The sequence below is a fragment of the Kogia breviceps genome, chromosome 2 (assembly GCF_026419965.1).
Source record: "Kogia breviceps isolate mKogBre1 chromosome 2, mKogBre1 haplotype 1, whole genome shotgun sequence".
NCBI lineage: Eukaryota > Metazoa > Chordata > Mammalia > Artiodactyla > Physeteridae > Kogia > Kogia breviceps.
In genome coordinates this window covers 157612076-157631534 of record NC_081311.1, presented here as the reverse complement: position 1 = coordinate 157631534, position 19459 = coordinate 157612076, and the positions used below count along the sequence as shown (strand labels likewise).

The window sequence follows — 19459 nt, the reverse complement described above, 5'->3', positions numbered from 1 at the left end:
TTTTGTGACATACAGTAAGCTCTCTGATCCCAAGATACCTATATTTTCTTCACAGGTTTCTATTTCTGGCCTCCAAATTAAATTTAACCTTGAATAAGCAAATGAAAAATAATATCAATCACAATAGAGAAATATCCTTTTCACAGATTAAAAACCCTAATTAACATCATGAACAATTATTTACTATGTGCTAGTCATTTATCTTGTATCATAACACACAATATATCTCATTTAATCTTCACAACAATCCGGGAGATACTGTCCACACATGTTTACAAAAAGCTATCAAAGAGAGGAAGTGAGGTTAGAACGCAGGTGTAGCTTCAGAGGCCTGCTCTTGACCAACAATGCCTCTTTTGTATACCTTATGGCAATAGAGAAAATTCTGAATTCCAGAATACTGCCTGATGATTAACAAATTTTTAGATGAGACCAATTAACCATAACCCCTGTACCTTAACATCTTGGGGTCTGCAAGGGGAAACAATGCCAACATTCCCTGAAAGGAAACTGGAGTAATACCTGCTATTGTGTGAGGCTGCAAGGGAACAGCTACCTTGAGCTGTTCCAATGTCAATACTTCCATGAGAACTGGGAACATCTATGCTGTTTTTTCTTTTCTCAGACAGCTCTCAATTCATCACCTCCCTGGTCAATGCAATTCAACTTTTGAGGGCTTACTGTATTAAAACTCAAGTGCTCTCATCTTTAAAATGAATGTGTCATTTATGTAAAACAAAAGAGAATTAACAATGTGTGAACCTTATTTGCATCCTAATTCAAATAAACTTTTAAAAAAATTTGACATTTATGAAATAATTAGAAATTTGAACAATGAAGATTAAGGAATTCATGTTTTAGAAAGTGATAACAACTTGTATTATGGCTCTGTTTAAAATAAGAGTATCTGTCTTTTACAGATATATATTAAAGAACAAAACACAACCACCATCCCCACTTAAATAAAAAGACAGAAGTTAACTTGCGGAGGTTTTGCCTATTGGTGTGTTAATAGTGGTCTTTATTACTTTAAATTAACAGTGTCTTTATAAGATTGAAAAGTTAATGGAAAAATGAAAAGAAAATTGGTCAAGTATCCATGTAGTTTATCACCAAATATAAACTCTGGATGACAGGTTACATTTAAATTTTTTCCAGATGTTTGACACAGTATTGCGATGCCTTAGGTCAGGGGTCCCCAAACCCCGGGACACGGACCGGTATCGGTCCACAGCCTGTTAGTAACTGGGCCACACAGCAGGAGGTGAGCAGCAGGCAAGCGAGCGAAGCTTCATCTGCTGCTCCCCATTGCTCACACGATTGCCTGAACCATCCGCACCGGCCCCCACCAGTGGAAAAATTGTCTGCCACGAAACCGGTCCCTGGTGCCAAAAAGATTGGGGACCACTGCCTCAGGTAATAATATGTGACTGGAAGTATAATTGCACTCTTTCATTTTCTTGTGAGCTAAATCACTCAAAACATATTTTGTGTTTAAAGCAAGTGCCCTAAGTCAATTAGAAACACCCCTCATATTTTTTTGGAATATTTATTCAGATCATCTGATCTAAAAATGGCAAATAATATGTAGTTATTTTAATCAAAGAGATCAAACCACCTATTTACCTAGCCCCCAAAACCCACCATAGTTTGTAAGTTGTCAATAAATAAAAGATTTTATAAGAAAGCCTTGAGTTATACTGAATAGGATAACATCACTAAATTAAATCTGCAACAATGTTACAATTTTATGTATTGTGTTACATATTTTAGAGACCAATTTAATAAGGGAATAGTCAAGATCTTAAAAACACGACCATTCTAATGCAAAAGTTTAAAAAAGAAAAAGTCCTGTCATAGGAAGATTAAAGTAAAAATAAAAAAGAAATAGAAGAAAATGATAGTTTTTAGTTAAGAATGGAAAACCTTTAACTACAAACTTAAATCAGAAAGTAGTTAAGGTTTGTACCAAAATAAAAAACAAACAAACAAAAAACCCCCATATAAACCTCTAAATTAACAAAAAAGTGATGCCAAAAAAGGTACTTTAGTCAAGCCAAAAGCCATTTTCCATTCTGCTTTTCCATAAATAAGAAGTTAAAAAAAATTTTTTTTAACCCAGTGAGTCATATAGAATGGAAATATCTGAGCATTCAGATCCCATGAAAGCTCTGGAAACTTACTTCAGTTTTTCCTCTTCACTCAATGTCTTCCACAGTTCTTCAATTTGTATGGTTGCATCTTCCAAACTGGTCTTGGAATTGTCTGTGAGAAACTGAGCACGATGATCTTGAACAAAAAGGGCACTGGCTGACATGGGTTTCTTGATTACTCGATTGCTAATTAAATCATAAGCTGTAAGCTGTCCAGATTTGTTATCTACCACATTTGATTTTTTGTTATAGGAACTTTCATTCAAATTCTTTTGTTCAGGACTTGGGTTATTATTATTATTACTTACTTTACATGCTAAACCTTCCTGAGGCACTAAAATTTTCACAGGTTCAATGTTTTCTCCTCTTGAATCTTTAAGTACATTTCCCTTGCTCCAGTCATCTACACAAATTTCCAAAGACTTCTCAGGAACTGCTTCTTCCTCATTTTCCCCACTCTCATCTATATGGCCTTTACTGCCATTTTCTGATTGGGCTTGCTTAACAGAACCTACAAAACAAATTTCACTATATTCCTTTTGGGTGTCCTCACATGATAAATTATTCATTGGAATCTCCTGTAATGTATTTCCACTGTTCTTATTAATGCTAGAATTTTCACTATTAAGATGATCATCACAATGGTCACCAATATGCATCTGATGATTCAAACAATAATTAGTGTTTTTCCCAGATTTATCATTATGCACATCATTCTGGAAAGGAATGGCTGAAGTATCAACATTTGGATAATTATTTCCAGATGTTTCCATCGTAGTAAAAAGCACATCTGTTTCTGTTGTTTTACTAACAACCATGTCATCTGAGGAAACATCTGTTTTATTACTTTCATAAGAATTTGTACTAGTTAGTGATCCATAATAAGTTGTCATCAGATTTTCAAGAGCAATCAACACAGATTCCTAAAAATACAAATTAACAAATGTTAGAGGAAATTATGAAAATAATATTAAAAAATCTACAGAAACAAGCAAGTCTTTTTCATATGAAAATGGTTAGGACTGCAAAAGTTTGTAAATAGCATAAAAACAAACAAAAATCTGAAAAAGATTACCTTATTCTGTAATAATACTTGACTTTTATCTGGTGTTAAATTCACATCTACATCAGCTGTAGGAACATCAATTTTCAGAAAGAAAATGGGATACAAACGAGTAGATTCCTTTAGGCATTTCAGATTGTAATAATGTCGGATTAGCTAGAAATATATGTAATGAGTGAAAGACAAAAAAAAAAGACATAAAAAAAGATAGTATTGACATCTTTAAAATACCACCCAAAGAAGCATATTTAACTGAGAAACTGAGTGGATGTAACTGCTTATTAGGAAAGGTAGTATCTAAATAGTAATGCTCATTTAGAGGCTTTGAACTTACATAAAGCGCAAGCATTCATTAAGAAGTACAAATATCCAATGCAACTGGCTTCATGGTTAAAAGATCATAGTGTCATGGATGTTTTGAAAGTCCTGGGTTCAAATCCAAATTGAGTTACTTCCTCGTTATGTGGTCTAAGATAGTCACAAACAGTTCAGTCTCTTCACTATAAATAAGGATAATAATTCACCACAGAACTGTTGTGAAGAGTCATATGTAAGGTACTAGCACAATGCTTAATAAATGATATTGTATCGATTTTTCCTTTTCCTTATTTTGGAACAAATTCTTAGAAGTAGTCCTTATAAGAAGCTGCAAGTGACAGAGTTTTTATTTCTGATCCAAGTGATACTTTTTCTTAAAAAGGTTACCTTTAATATATCTTTTTGGTGCACTGGTCGACTGTTTATAAAGATGAAACTCCTTTCTGGGGTTGAAAGACTTGTGAAAGAGTGGTCTGCATCATGCTTTGGAAGAAATCCACTTAGATAAATCTATAATTGTAATGAATAATTACAGAATTGATATGCAATGTCAATGATAAATGTGATTCCATGGGTCTGGCTATATACAATACATTAAGAGGTATGAAAAAATTGACACTTTCCTGGTGGCTCAGTGGTTAAGAATCCACCTGCCAACACAGGGGACACGGGTTCGAGCCCTGGTCCAGGAAGATCCCACATGCTGCAAAGCAACTAAGCCCGTGTGCCACAACTACTGAGCCTGCATGTCACAACTACTGAAGCCCGCACGCCTAGAGCCTGTGCTCCGCAACAAGAGAAACCACTGCAGTGAGAAGCCCACGCACCGCAACGAAGAGTAGCCCTCACTCGCTGCAACTAGAGAAAGCCCACATGCAGCAGTGAAGACCCAATGCAGCCAAAAATAAAAAAAGTTTTAAAAATAATAAAATAAGTAAAATAAATTAAAAAGCCTAAATAACACTGTATATTTTTTTAAAGGTATAAAAAAATTAACAAACAAATGGATTTTCATCGTAAGGTCTAAAGAGCCATTTATTTCCTGATAACCATGTCATGAGCATTAACCTTAAATAAATTACTGAAGCGTGCTAAATTGGTGTTCTTAGCCTCTGACTCTCCCTTTTTGCAATTCTATTTTAAGGAAAAATTGGCATTCATGAGAGTTTCACCAATGGGCATATATCTTATTGTCATAGGACATACAGCATAAATACTGCTCTCTGCTCAACCTGATCTTCTTTCTGTCTTCTAAAAATGTCTTTCCTCATATTGTGACTTTCCTCTGGTTCTTTATCCTTTTCTTTTCAGCCACCGTTTTCTGTAAAGAAGTGGCTGTGGCTGTTTCTATCCTTATTCTGAGTATGCCATGAAGTCAATCTGACTGGGTATTTGTTACTGAGGGAAAAAAAAAATCTTTTACTCTTTGATACATTGCAGCATTGTACTTTATCTTCATTTTTGTTTAGAGAACTATTTTACAAATGTTTGAAGAGGGAGAAAATAAAGAAGAATCCTCGAAAAAATACCAGCGAGAAGATTGACTGATTTAGGGAACAGAAGGCAAGGAAAATGCTCCTACTTTTACTTTTAAAGATAATACAGAGAATTGTTAGGAATACCGGATAGAGCCAGACTGACGTGATTTAAATCCCAGGTCTACTACTAGTGTGATCTTGGTCAAATTATTCAAAATACAGGCCTATAATAATCTCTTATCTGAAACAACTGGCATCAGCTGTTTTATTAACCTGTTAAGAAACAGTAATAATGGGAAAATTTCAGCTTAGGTTTAGAAAAGCAAGACTGTCAGTGGGGGTGCTATTTTTAGTTAAGCAGAAACCATGAGGCTCCTTACCAACGTATCCTGCAGGCTGCCACCTATGTCTGTGGCTATCCCTGCCCTGGGAAATAAGTGCTTAAGGAGATGCAGTACCAATTTTAGAACACTAAGAGCATTACCGTCACAGTGCCAAACTGTGCCAATTAAAAAAGTTGATAAATAAACCTAGATAATCCATTTTAAAATGAAAATAATTAACTGTAAAACTTCACAAGACTTATAAATGGTTGTATAATTTACCAAGTAACATGAGACCCTTCTTAAAGCACCTGCTGAGCATCAGGGAGAGCCTGTTTAGCCTGAAAGACTTATTGGGACTGTTGATGGAAAAAAAATACCCAGAATAGGGAAGAATGAAGATTAAAATGAAGAAAAAATTGGTAATATTGCTAGTGTTTTCCTTCCACACCATCTTGGCTGGCCACTGAATAAATACTATTACTTGTGAATACTGAGCTTTAAAAATGGCTTAAGACAACCTTAAGAACTAACAAACTGTAAGTTATATGGAATAGTAAAATCAAATGGCAAAGTCTTATAAAATGCTATAAAAAGTGAAAATCCATCTAGTTCGAGTGAAGAAAAATGTCTGTAAGAGACCAAATCAGTGCAACAAAATAAAAAATTAGATAGACCTTATAAGATTCTATACCCAACTATTAACTAAATAGCAAAACAAAAATCAAAGGCAAAATGTAAACAAATAATTCTCCCCTATTGTTCTTCAGCTATGGATCCCTCTCTCCTTCCCTTCATCTCCAATATTCTATAATCTGGCTTCTACCTCAGTGACCAACTCCAATGGACACTTAGGTCTACCCTTACCTGACTCTCTACAGACCGATACCAATGACAACTCTCTACTTTGGGAAGCATGACACTGCTTCAGCCTTTTCTTTTGGTCTTTCTGTTTCCTCTCTGACACTTCCTCTTTAGTCTGGTTTGTTGGTTTCTCTCTCTTTGCTTACAGCCTATAATGATGATGGTCCCCCTGAGTTTCATAATCAGACCCTTTTTTCTTGCTCTCTACTCTCCCTGAGTAATTTCATTCCCATCTACACACATACACCAGTGACACTAAGATACAGATGTAGAACCTTTATTTCTTTCATCCCCAAATGCTTACTATCTTTAACTAGCTGTCACACAAATCTTCTCAATCTCACCAAATTCAAAAATTGATAAAATATTTAAGCTCACCTTTACTCTGCTGTCCAACTAGCTCCTCCTGTATTCCTTTACCATGATGAACAGCCCTGCCCCCTACCCAGTTTGTCAAACCCATCGCTTCTTCTCTGCCCCAATTCTGTTGAAGTAACCTTGATGTTCTCTTTTGGTAAACCTCTAGAACCCTATGGGATTTATGTTTCTAAAGTAAATCCTGATCAGAAGATCAGGATAGTGGAATAAATTCACACTTATTAATAATTCCCTTCTCTCCATCCCAACTGCAAATAAATAGCAGTGATAGATAAAACAAAGTTTTACAAAAATTTTTGAAGACCTAACCATTTAAAAATAAGACAAACATAAAGATGTTATTAATGCTAAACATAACAGGGAGTGATGGCTGAAATCAAAAGCCCGTATGTGCTCTAAGATCAGAAAAAAAAAATTGGTACGATGTGTGATTATGGATGTAACTAGACTTACTGTGGTGACCACTTCACAATGTATACATATGACAAATCATAACATCGTACACTAGAAACTAATATGTCAACTGTGTATCAATTTAAAAAAAAAGGAAAAAAAGCAGCTGGTCAATTGGAAATTCAATTCTGGTATGGAAATAAGGACAGAAAACACATATAGTTAGGGGATTTAAATCAGTCTTTCCCTTTGATATGGGCAAATTTCTCCTCCCACCCCCACAAATGTTTAAAAAATACTGTGACCACTGTTTGGAGCTGCTTGCAAGGATCACCAGAAAGAACAGAGACAACTCCAAAACCAAAAATAAGGTTAAGCCAAGTCAGCTAGGAAAAAGGGTCTGCAAAATCTTGGCAGGACGAAAGGCATGAACTACTAATATTAATACCTAGTTTTGAATTGGGGCTGGGAGGGCAGTGGTATCTGCCAAACTATGGGAACGGAAAAACAAAACAATAAATCTGCATTCAAAGTGATTTTGTAAATTAAAATTTCAAAGCATATAAAATGGCAAAGAATGAGAGAATATTCTCTCAAGAATAAAAATGATAGAGCAATACAAAAATGACTGAATTTAGTATGTGTACCATGCTTTTAAAAGAGTAAATAAAAAACCATTATTATTTTTTAAAAACCCAGAAGATAAAGAAATCAAAACTGGTAGCTATAAATCAAGTTTAGAAGAAAGAACAGAAAAGTAGATATTGTTTTGGAAATAAAAATCAGGCAGTACTGTGGAATTCATCCAGAACTTAGCATGGATTAATGCAGAGCTATCAAAGAGAAGATAGATGTCAAAACAAACAAACAAACAAAAAAACCAACTTGACGAGTTCCATCAAACCAACAAAGCCACACTGGGAAACTCCATAAGAAATGCCACCACAGCAGTGGTGCAGCTGGGATCACCATCCATAATTAGGAGATTCTTCCCATATGGAGTTGCTATAGAAAAGAAAGGGACCCTCAACATTAAAGAAACAGATATTATGAAGATTTTCTGCAACCAAGGTTCCCAATGACTTATGCATCTGCCACCCCAGTCCAGTGAAGGGCCTTGGTGGCCAAGTTTCACAACTTGAATGTATGTAATGAGGACAAAAGTGAGGTGAGAGGGGCAACCATTAGCAGTTGGTAAACAACTTAAGATTGATTTAGGCTAGGAATGACAATGGGTCAAGGAAACTCTGAAAGCCCAGAAAGCATGAAATAGTGATGGGTAGCTGGTGGCAACATAACTACAATACCCATTTAGACACACAGTGCATGAACAAAAGAGAGATTTGGTTAGACGATCATTCTCACTAGGGAGACACGCAGAAGTCTGTCCTTCTGACAACCCACTGAAGTGGTACTACTCAGCAACACATGGTTTCCAAGTTCCCTCATTCCCCCATGCAAGAATAACCACATGAAGGTTCAGCAAGGTTTTGGTATCTGTCAAAGATTAGCAGCAGCCCTTGTACAATTTTATCTCAAGGGAAAATTTTAAAATCAATGGACATGGGGCTCCCTGGTGGTGCAGTGGTTAAGAATCCACCTGCCAGTGCAGGGGACATGGGTTCGAGCCCTGGTCCAGGAAGATCCCACATGCCGCAGAGCAACCAAGCCCGTGCGCCACAACTACTGAGCCTGCACTCTAGAGCCCGAGTCACAACTACTAAGCCCACGTGCCACAACTACTGAAGCCCACACGCCGAGGGCCCATGCTCCTCAACGAGAAGCCATGGCAATGAGAAGCCCGTGCATCACAAGGAAGAGTAGCCCCCACTCGCCACAACTAGAGAAAGCCTGTGCGCAGCAACAAAGACCCAACGCAGCTAAATAAAATAATAAAATAAATTTATTAAAAAAAAACAATGGACATGCACAGATCTGGCAATGTATCTCAATACAGATAAAAGAAAAGAAATCCCAACTGCAGGACTGACTCATGTTCCAATCACACATGGAATCATAACTAACCAAGGTCTAAATCAGTGCTTTTCCTACTTGAATATGCACTCGGAGACCATATTAAAATGCAGATTCTCATTCAGTATGTCTGGGATGAGGCTTCACCTAACAAGCTTCTAAGTAATGCCAATGCTGCTGGTCTTCAGAGCAAACTATGACAGGTAGAATCTCTAAAGCACAACACCACAGATATCATGTCTGGATCTCCTGTCACAAGCTTCCTGGGTTACCAGTATAGGCAACAAAGTTCCAGGAAGCCACAGGGAACCCAGGGGAATTTAGACAGTACCCTTATTATCCCAAGTCAACCACCATGACCAGTCCAAGGTGGCACTAGTGTCTAAACTATTAAACTATTAAGAGAGCTCTGAAAAACAGAACCCATGTCAGATCATGGCCACTAAGGGTGGCCTGAATTGTTCCTCAGGAGAGACAACTCTTAACACATTAATTGAGTACAAGCTCCCATCCAAGACTCTAATAAGATGATAATTAAGAACTCAATACTGCAAAAAGGATAGGAAGGGAACTAGTAGCAGAAAAGAGACTGCAACAAATTATAAAAAAGAGAAGGAGAACAGAGAAGTCATAGTAATGTATACTCCATATAAGCTTTCAACTTTTAGAATGAATCTTCAAACAAAAGATGATTACATAATTAAAAATCTTCCAACAAACAAAAGATAGTTACATAAGAAAATAGGTTATTAAGCTAGATAACATGAAAGTGGAGCTGACATGACTGAGAGGGAGAAGAGTAGGTAGAAGTAAGATTGGGAGTGTTAATAACCTCATCCAATATTATTGGGACTGAAGAAGACTGTCTGAAGCTGACAGATCAAGAAAATAAAGCTGGAATACATATCTAGGATGGGAAAGGGAAAACAAAAGTAAGAGAGCTCAACTTCTTTTCTTTCATTGTAGAAAGTAAACAGATGAAGATTCTAAATTGAAAATCACTTTAAAAATTAATGTAGCCACGACACTTAAAATTAAACAATAAACAGAAAAGATAAAAACAGGAAGCAGGGCTGGGAAGAGAGGTTTAATATGAGCTCTGTGCGTTTTTCTTTTTGTACCTTATACACATACTTCGTTAAAATTAAAAAAAAAAACTTCTTGTAACCCCAACCCCACAAAAAGGAAATAATTTAATAGTTTCATTGGTAAATTAGAATTATTAAAGAACATTTTTGTTGTATACCTGAGATTCTTCAGAGTGGTACTGAAAGGGTTCCATGTTGCCCATAACAGCAGTCCCCAAAACAGACATGAGAGCCATTTTATGATCTGATACTCTAGTCTTCTGCCAAATAATTGCCTAGGGACAAAATAACACAGACAACTTTTGACACAATTTGGATTTAGTAAACTCAAGTACTTATACCATTTACTGCTATATTTAGCATTCATCCCTAGCTTATATTTTCTGCATCATTTATAAGATATGCAGGTCTAACAGAACTCCGTTTCCAAATTTTAGTAGCTATATATGCTGCAGTGTAGAATCTATTTTAACTTCCCTTAACCTCAATTTTCTTCTCTCTATAAGATGACTAAGAGTAATTATCTCCCCGAGTTGCTGAAAGATGAAAATATATGATGTAGACAAACACATAGGCCGGTATCTGGCATAAAACAGTTTCATTAAATATTAATTCTCTCCCCTCTTCTAATCCTAAACTTCAGAGTATATACTTCAGAGTATATTTAAATTAAATCGCTACTCCAAGTAAAGTATTACTGTTTTATTGAGGACAGACACCTATGCTATAAGATTTCTGTAAACAGTCAAACTGGTATAAAAATTTAGGATAATGCATGCTTTTAAAAATTACCTTTATAATTACCTTTTATACACAGAAAACTTTAAAAAAGCTAACTGAACCTTACAGACATAAAAGCTGAATAATGAGCTTGGAAGTTTTACACTGCAAGCATCTAGTAGGGTAGTTTATAGTAGAGTAGTTTAAGAGAAGCATAGTCCAGAGAGAATGCACCAAAGTTTGGCTGTGAAGTGTATGATCAGGTACAACATACTGAAATTTTTTTCAGTTAATGAGGTCCAACTGTAGTCAAATCTCTTGAGAAACCACCAATACAGACACATATTCATTCAACAACTATTCACTTAGAACCCCCTAAATCCTAAAGAAAATGTGTAAAGGGCTTAGGAGAAAACATCAACATTCAAGAGGCAGACAGAGGAAGAAGAGGAGACTGAAAAGGATTGGCCAGAGGCAAGAAGAGTCACAGGACAGTATGGTGCATAGAACAAGAAGTTTTTTTAAGAAAGTAGTAGTTATGTGTGACCAGTGTTGAGACCAAGGTAAAAAAAGAGATGTGGCCACAGGATTTAGCAATCAGGAGGATGAGAGCAGTTCTAAGGAAGCAGAGTAAATGAAGCCAAATTTTAGTTACTAGATAGTGACTATAGGGGGAACATATGAAAGAGACAGCTCTTTTAGGAAGTTTGGCTGTAAAGTGAAAGCAGACAGCAATAACTGGAGGCAGGTGGATCAAGGGAAGCTCTTGATGACACACTTGAACAAAAAGCAGTGAGGGAAGAATGGGTATACAAACAAGTAGGTTTGTAGAATCAATGGAAGGGAGATGAGAAAGTTCTGCTTTGTTCTCTCTTTCTCTCTCCCTCTTTTTTTTTGTAATATAGAAAGGTTATTTGTTCCAAGTAAAAAGACACTGATTTAAATATTTGATTGTAGAGAAGGTTTAAAAGAAAGAGAGACACTCTGGCTAGATCAAAGGATCCTAGCCAAACAAATTCCTTAACATGACCAGGAACCCATGTAGGCAGGAAGAAGTACTAACAATATTATGTATAATAAAATGAAAGGGGAAATAAATGAATTCATGTTGTTCTCTAACTGGAATGTCAGGGGACAGCAGCGAAGGGCTGTTCTCTTCTGGACAAGATGACAATAGTCACTGACTCTGCTTCTTGATAGGTATCGTATCATCTGTAAGCCACTTTTGTTTTTAGAATCTCAAAGACCAACCTGCTGGGGAAAACAGACAGTGTAACAACTGCTCAAGAAGACAAATTGCCCAATATTTAGTGTAACAGGAAAACCTTTTACCTATTCCCAGGGTTTTATTAATACTAATCAAGTAGGAGTTACGATTTATGAAGAACTTACTTACTAGGCACTACTATTCTAGAAACCATTAATTTTCACAACCATTTCAGCCAGGTATTATTATCTCATTTTCCAGATGAGGAAACTGAGGCTCAGATTGATTTACCCAAAGAAACAGATACTAGATCATGGAATCATGATTTATACCCTAACCTTTCTGGCTCCAAATTTTTACTTTGCTAAAATCTCTCTCCTCTCTAGTCAAGGATAGTAATAAGTTAGAGCCAACTCCAGACCCTAACTGGGAATTCTCAAATAGTGTCTCTGACAAATGCATTTTCACTTATGAGTATGTGATATGTTATGAAATCTCCAGTTGTTTGAGGGTATTAATACATTCTCAAAACAAAATTATTGGGCTTCCCTGGTGCTGCAGTGGTTGCGAGTCCACCTGTCGATGCAGGGGACACGGGTTTGTGCCCCGGTCTGGGAAGATCTCACATGCCACGGAGTGGCTGGGCCCGTGAGCCATGGCCGCTGGGCCTGCACATCCGGAGCCTGTGCTCCACAATGGGAGAAGCCACAACAGTGAGAGGCCCGCATACCACACACACAAAAAAACCCACAACAACAAAAAATTATTTAAAAAATTCATTTAAAGTTAAATAAATAATTTACCTTTAGAAGAGGACAAGGAGAAAAATCGGCATCTCCAAATCAAAGAAACCACACCAGAATAACAGAAATCCAAAAAAGACTGGGAGCTACTCTTATAGCATCCTGAAGTCAGAATATTTTTGAGAATGCAGCTTGTCAGTACCAACCTTAATCTTATTATGCAGATCCTTATACCTAAGGATTTCTAAATTTCTGATTATTTTTATTTATTAATATTCATATAAATACAATGTGTAGTAATTAGTCCCAGCAAAATGACAGAACTAGAATTCAGGTACTGTTCTGTCCTAGATGCCAACTTTTCACTGTCTATTGCTTTGAAAGTGATCTGAATTAGAAAAAAGGACCTAAAGTACATGAAATCAAATAGAAAAATAAATTGTAAACAATTAAAAAATTAAGGTATAGGTTCAATGCGTATATTCCTAAAAAATATTATGTTTTGGTAACTACATTTCCACTTAAAGGACAATACACTATATAAAATTGGAACTGCTCCAGGAAACATGGGATGTCACATAAGTATTTTTAATCTTTATTTCAGCACATATTATAATACATAAATGCTCTGGCTAAATTAAAATGTTTGGAAAAACTTCTAAATTTATTCAGCAAATATTTTATTGAACATCTACTTTGTACCAGATTCCATGCTAAAAGCTGGGAATACAAAGATAGAAGGACAAGGTCCCAGCTTTCAAGGAGCTAAAAATACAAAAGGAAAGTTAAGGTATTAAAATAATTATAATGCATTATGAAAACTGCTAATACAAAACACAGTGGGAACACTGTAGAAGAAACCTAAGTCTACTCCACAGAACAACTGCATGTGCGGTGAGACTTGAAAGGAGTCTGCCACCCACAAATTATGGGAAGGGCATTCCTGACAGGTAGAAGAGCACATGCAAAGGTATGGAAGCATAGAAAATATGCCTTGCTGGAGATGAAGCTGGACAGATAGATAGACAGGAACAAGATCACGAATGACCTAGTATATCATGCAAAGAAGTTTATAGTTTCTCTTATATGCAATGCAGAATCAATGGACAAATCTAATTAGGAAAATGCCATGATCAGATATGGATGTTAGAAAGAGATCTTTTGACCTTGAGGGCTTTCTGTTAAGTGAGATAAGTGAGACAAAGACAAACACTGTATGATATCACTCATATGTAGAATCTAAGGAAAAACTCACAGAAACAGAGTAAAATTGGTAGTTACCAAGGCTTAAGGGTTGGGGGGATAGGACAGATGTTAATTAAGGGTACAGACTTGCAATGAGTAGTAGATAAATCCTAGAGATGTAATGCACAGTACAGTGAATATACATAATAATATTGTATTACAATCACCAAACTTGCTGAGAGACTAGAACCTAATTATTCCAACCAGTAAAGAGAAAAATTAGTTAATGTTATAGAGGTGCAATTATTGCTACAATGGCCATCATAATATATTCAATAATACAGTATCAAGTCAACATGTTGTATACCTTAAATTTACACAATGTTTTATGTCAAATATCTTTCAATAAAAAAAAAAAGAAAGAGATCTCTGGCAAGAATGATTTAGTGAGAACTGAAACTAAAGCAATATGGATTTTAAAATGACTGTAATAATCCAACTCAGAGATTCTCAACTTTTATTGAGGACACATAAAATGGATAAGGTTCACATTCACAAAATAGTCTCATAGACACTGACGATTGTGTGTTTTTCCTGGCACATTAGCTATAACACTATTTCTTTCTCTTCCACTCACAAAAATACAATGGAATGCAAGTCAGTAAAAGTGACATTTACAGGATTATTTACCTTATTTTTTTAAAGGTAAAACATTTGCAAACTTAGGTATTTTACTAATATTAACACTGTGGCTGAGAATCACTGGACTGGGTAACAGAATCAAGCACACTGCTAAGAGTAAAAGAAAACAGAGATAGACTAAAGGATGTGAAACAGACTTGAGGTGATTTGGTGACTTGCTGAATGGGGAGAGGAAGAAAAGGAGAAGAATCAGGAATGTGATTGAATCCCTAGTGTCAGTAACAGCGTCAAGTACTCAGAAGGGCCCAGTAAACGATTTGTTGAAGGAGAGAGCAAATGAATACATTTTTCTAGAGAAAAGTAACCCTAGTGGAGTTGAAAACTAGCTCTTTATTTTTTAAATTAAGACTGCTGGTTCTCACACCACTACATGGGTTAGAAATTATAGTCTTTGTCTATTCCTTTAGGAAATCCAAAACAACTCTGCTTTTCCTTCTTTTCTTTAAAATAATAGTTTTATCCTGATAGAACTGACACGATACAATTTAAGTATACAAGTATACAATTCAATGGTTTTTAGTATATTTACGGAGCTGTGCAACTAAATCCCCACAGTCTAATTTTTTAAAACAATTTTATTGCAAAAAGAAACCCTGTACCCATTAGCAGTCATTCCCCATGTCCCTGCACCTTCACCTTATGCAATCACTAATCTACTGTCTCTACAAATTTCCCAACTTTGGGTATTTCATATAAATGGAATCATACAATACATAGTTATTTGTGAGTGGCTTCTTCACTTATAGCATAACTTTGTCAAGTTTTATCCACGCTGTATCAGTACTTCATTCTTTTTTTAAAATCCAGTTTTATTTAGCTACATAATGCTAAAGACTTTACAGACTGTCTCAGGTGTATCTTACAGTAAAGATACAATTTAATTTACACGAAAGGGTAAAACATAAAATATATGAATTTAGTTTTGAGTTTATAGTAAGGGAAGAAGCTAGCATAATTAATATTATATGATCTAAAGAAAAAATAGGAGCTAACAAATTCTGTAACTGAGTGTTAATTTGCATGAGATGATAGATTCTCCAGATGAGGGACTTTTATGCTGTTCAACTCAGAAATTTAGTGTCTGTCACATAACGAATATTATTTACATGTTTTAAAATGAGATGGATGTAGAAAGTCACCAGCTATATACTCCACTAATGATGATTCTAACTCAGCTCAGGCCACAGGAATTTCCAATACTCTCTCCCTTAGTTATGCTTCTAGATGGAGGATAGAAATAGGTGACTGAGGTTCTTTCCAATTTCTATAAACAGATACTGATAAAATGATTCCTACCAAAAAGTTACAAATAATACTGACAGCAGCAAGGTTCTTTGAAAGAACATCATTTTGAAAGACATCGGTTCCTAGTTCTGTTTATCTTTTTCTTTTTCAAGTGAATTTTGAGTCACTGCTTTTTTAACACTTCTGAACAATTTCAGCTTAGATATAATCTTTATGCAATGCCTCTGAATTCTGACCACTAAACACAATGTGTTTAGGTAGGAATCATATTAAGTCATTAGTGTGCTTCATTTCATCACCATCTGGGATAGTCACTGATCAGCTGGGTTGACTGGTTTCATGTGTAGAAATGTGCAGAGTTCCTTTTATCTTCTTCATCGTCCATACTAGACATTTTAAAGGCAAAAAAACTATGCTCAAGTGATTTCAGGTTAAAACATGTGATTTCAGAGTTTGGGCACTCAAACTTTAATCAAAGGCTCAATCTCCACATATTTATGTGCAAAATTCCCAAGTGATACTTATCAAATAAAGAAATCTTAATGTCCTATTAACAGTTATATAACCTATACTTCTGTATGTCACATAACATTTAATTCTTTGCACTGGGAGCTGCACTGCAACCATAAATCTATTTATATAAATACAGCTTTCCTGAAAGACTCCAAAAGCACTGGTCCACTCAACGTGCCTATACATATCGAAGTACTGAGGTCCCATAACAGAGAAAAGAGTAATGGGTTACGTAGACATACAAGGAAAAAAAATGGTCAGAATCCTTCCCCTCTAGGAAATTAAAAGCTGGCTGAATTAGAATGCAGTATTGGTATCAACAGGATAATTAAGGACATGGAAATATTTGGTTGATAATGAGTAATAATTTCTTTTTAAAAATTTTTTTTCAGCTTTGAGGTATAATTGACAAAAACTGTATATATTTAAGACGTACAATCTTATTGTTTCATACAACATTGCATATTGTGCAGTGATCACCACAATCAAGCTAATAAGCATTCATTACCTCACATAGTTACTATTTTTTGTTGTTTTACTTTCATCCCACCACCAACTCCCCTCTGGTAAACACCTGCTGGTTCTCCATGAGTCTTTCGGTTTGTTATGTTTGTTCATTTGTTTTGTTTTTTAGACTCTATATATAAATGAAATCATACAGTATTTCTTTTTCTCTGACTTATTTCACTCAGTGTAATACCCTCTAGGTCCATCCATGTTGTTGCAAATGGCAAGATTTCATTCTTTTCTTATGGCTCAGTAGTATTCCATTGTATATATGTACCACATCTTTATCCATTCATCTGTCAATGGACATTTAGGCTGCTTCCATATCCTGACTATTGTAAACAGTGCTGCAATGAACATAGGGGTGCATATATTTTGTCAAATTAGTATTTTTGTTTTCTGTGGAAAAATACCCAGAAGTGGAATAGCTGAATCGTGTGGTAGTTCTATTTTTAATTTTGTGAGGAACCTCCATGATGTTTTCCTTAGTGGCTGCACCAATTTACATTCCCACCAACAGTGCAGGAGGGTTCCCTTTTCTCCACACCCTCTCCAACACCTGTTATTTGTTGCTTTTTGATAATAGCTATTCTCACAGGTGTGAGGTGATATCTCACTGTGGTTTTGGTTTGCATTTCCCTGATGATTAGTGATTTTGAGCATCTTTTCAGGTGTCTGTTGGCCATCTATATGTTTTCTTTGGAAAAATGTCTACTTAGGTCCTCTGCCTTTTTTATTTAACATCTTTATTGGAGTACAGTTGCTTTACAATGTTGTATTAGTTTCTTCTGTATAATGAAGTGAATCAGCTATATGTATACATATATCCCCAAATCCCCTCCCTCTTGTGTCTCCCTCCCACCCTCCCTATCCCACCCCTCTAGGTGGTCACAAAGCACCAAGCAGATCTCCCTGTGCTATCCTCTGCCCAGTTTTAAATCAGGTTATTTGTTTATGATGTTGAGTTCTTTGTACTTTTTGGATATTAACCCCTTATCAGATATATTGCTGACAAACATCTTTGTTCATTCAATAGGCAGCCTTTTCATTTTGTTGACAGTTTCTATCGTTGTGCAAAAGCTTTTTAGTGTAGTCCCATTAGTTTATTTTTGCTTTTGTTTCCTTGCCTGAGGAGAGAGATCGAAAAAAATATTACTAAGACCAATGTGTGTACTGTTTATGTTTTCTTCTAAGAGTTTTACAGTTTCAGGTCTTACATGTAAGTCTTTCATCCACTTTGAATTTATTTCTGTAAATTGTGTGAAAATGTAGTTCAGTTTGGTTCTTTTGCATGGAGCTGTCCAGTTTTTCCCAACATCATTATGTTGAAGAGGCTGTCTTTTTTCCATTGTTTATTCTTGCCTCCTTTATCGTAGATTAATTGACAATATACGTGAGGGTTCACTTCTGGGCTCTCTATTCTCTTCCATTGATCTTTGTGTCTGGTTTTGTGCCAGTATCATACTGGGTTTTTTTTTATAACTTTATTTTTTTTTTTTTTTTTTTTTTTTTTTTTTTTTGTGGTACGCGGGCCTCTCACGGTTGTGGCCTCTCCCATTGCGGAGCACAGGCTCCGGACGCACAGGCTCAGCACCCATGGCTCACGGGCCCAGCCGCTCTGCGGCATGTGGGATCTTCCCGGACCGGGACACGAACCCGTGTCCCCTGCATCGGCAGGCGGATTCTCAACCACTGCGCCACCAGGGAAGCCCTATAACTTTATTTTATTTTTAATTTATTTTTGGCTACATTGGGTCTTTGTTGCTACATGTGGGCTTTCTCTAGTTGCAGTGAGCAGGGGCTACTCTTTGTTGCAGCATGCGGGCTTTTCACTGTGGTGGCTTCTCGTTGCGGAGCACGGGCTCTAGGCACGCAGGCTTCAGTAGTTGTGGCACGTGGGCTCAGGAGCTGTGGCTCGCAGGCTCTAGAGCGCAGGCTCAGTAGTTGTGGTGCACAGGCTTAGCTGCTCCGCAGCATGTGGGATCTTCCTGGACAAGAGCTCAAACCTGTGTCCCCTGCATTGGCAGGTGGATTCTTAGCCAGTGCACCACCAGGGAAGTCCCTATCATATTGTTTTGATTGCTATAGCTTTGTAGTATAGCTTGAAATTGGGGAGCATGATAATTCCAGCTTTGTTCTTCTTTCTTAAGATTGTTTTCGTCATTTTGGGTCTTCTGTGTTTCCATACATATTTTAGAATTATTTCTTCTAGTTCTGTGAAAAAAGCCATTGGTATTTTGATGGGAATGCACTGAATTCGTAAACTGCCTTGGGAAGTATGGTCATCTTAACAATATTAATTCTTCCAATCCATGAGCATGTTTTAGTTTTCCATTTATTTGTGTCATTTTCAATTTCTTTCATCAATATCTTATAGTTTTCTGAGTACAGGTCTTTTACCTCCTTGGTTAGATTTATTTCTGGGCATTTTATTCTTTTTGATGCAATTGTAAATGGGGTTGTTATCTTAATTTCTCTTTCTGGTAGTTCATTGTTAATGTATAGAAATGCAACAGATTTATGTATATTAATTTTGTATCCTGCAATTTTACCAAATTCATTTATTAGTTTTAATAGTTTTCTGGGGGCATCCTTAGGATTTTCT

At 36.2% G+C, this 19459-nt stretch overlaps 1 protein-coding gene across 4 annotated transcripts in view; it reads right to left on the bottom strand.

Annotated features, from left to right (window-relative positions):
• The window catches only part of PMS1 (PMS1 homolog 1, mismatch repair system component), a 98494-nt gene that overhangs the window by 23626 nt on the left and 55409 nt on the right, over positions 1 to 19459 (bottom strand). For 3 of the 4 annotated variants that reach the window (XR_010839152.1, XM_059052546.2, XM_067026451.1), the window contains 4 exons: positions 10191 to 10307; positions 3922 to 4044; positions 3229 to 3372; positions 2184 to 3076 (listed from right to left, as the gene is read on the bottom strand). Coding sequence is in view for 3 of the 4 variants with exons in the window: in XM_059052546.2 (XP_058908529.1) it covers positions 2184 to 3076; positions 3229 to 3372; positions 3922 to 4044; positions 10191 to 10307 (1277 nt within the window). In the remaining variant the exon portion in view is untranslated. The remainder of the gene's footprint in view (positions 1 to 2183; positions 3077 to 3228; positions 3373 to 3921; positions 4045 to 10190; positions 10308 to 19459) is intronic. The other variant, XM_067026450.1, reaches the window with a different exon arrangement.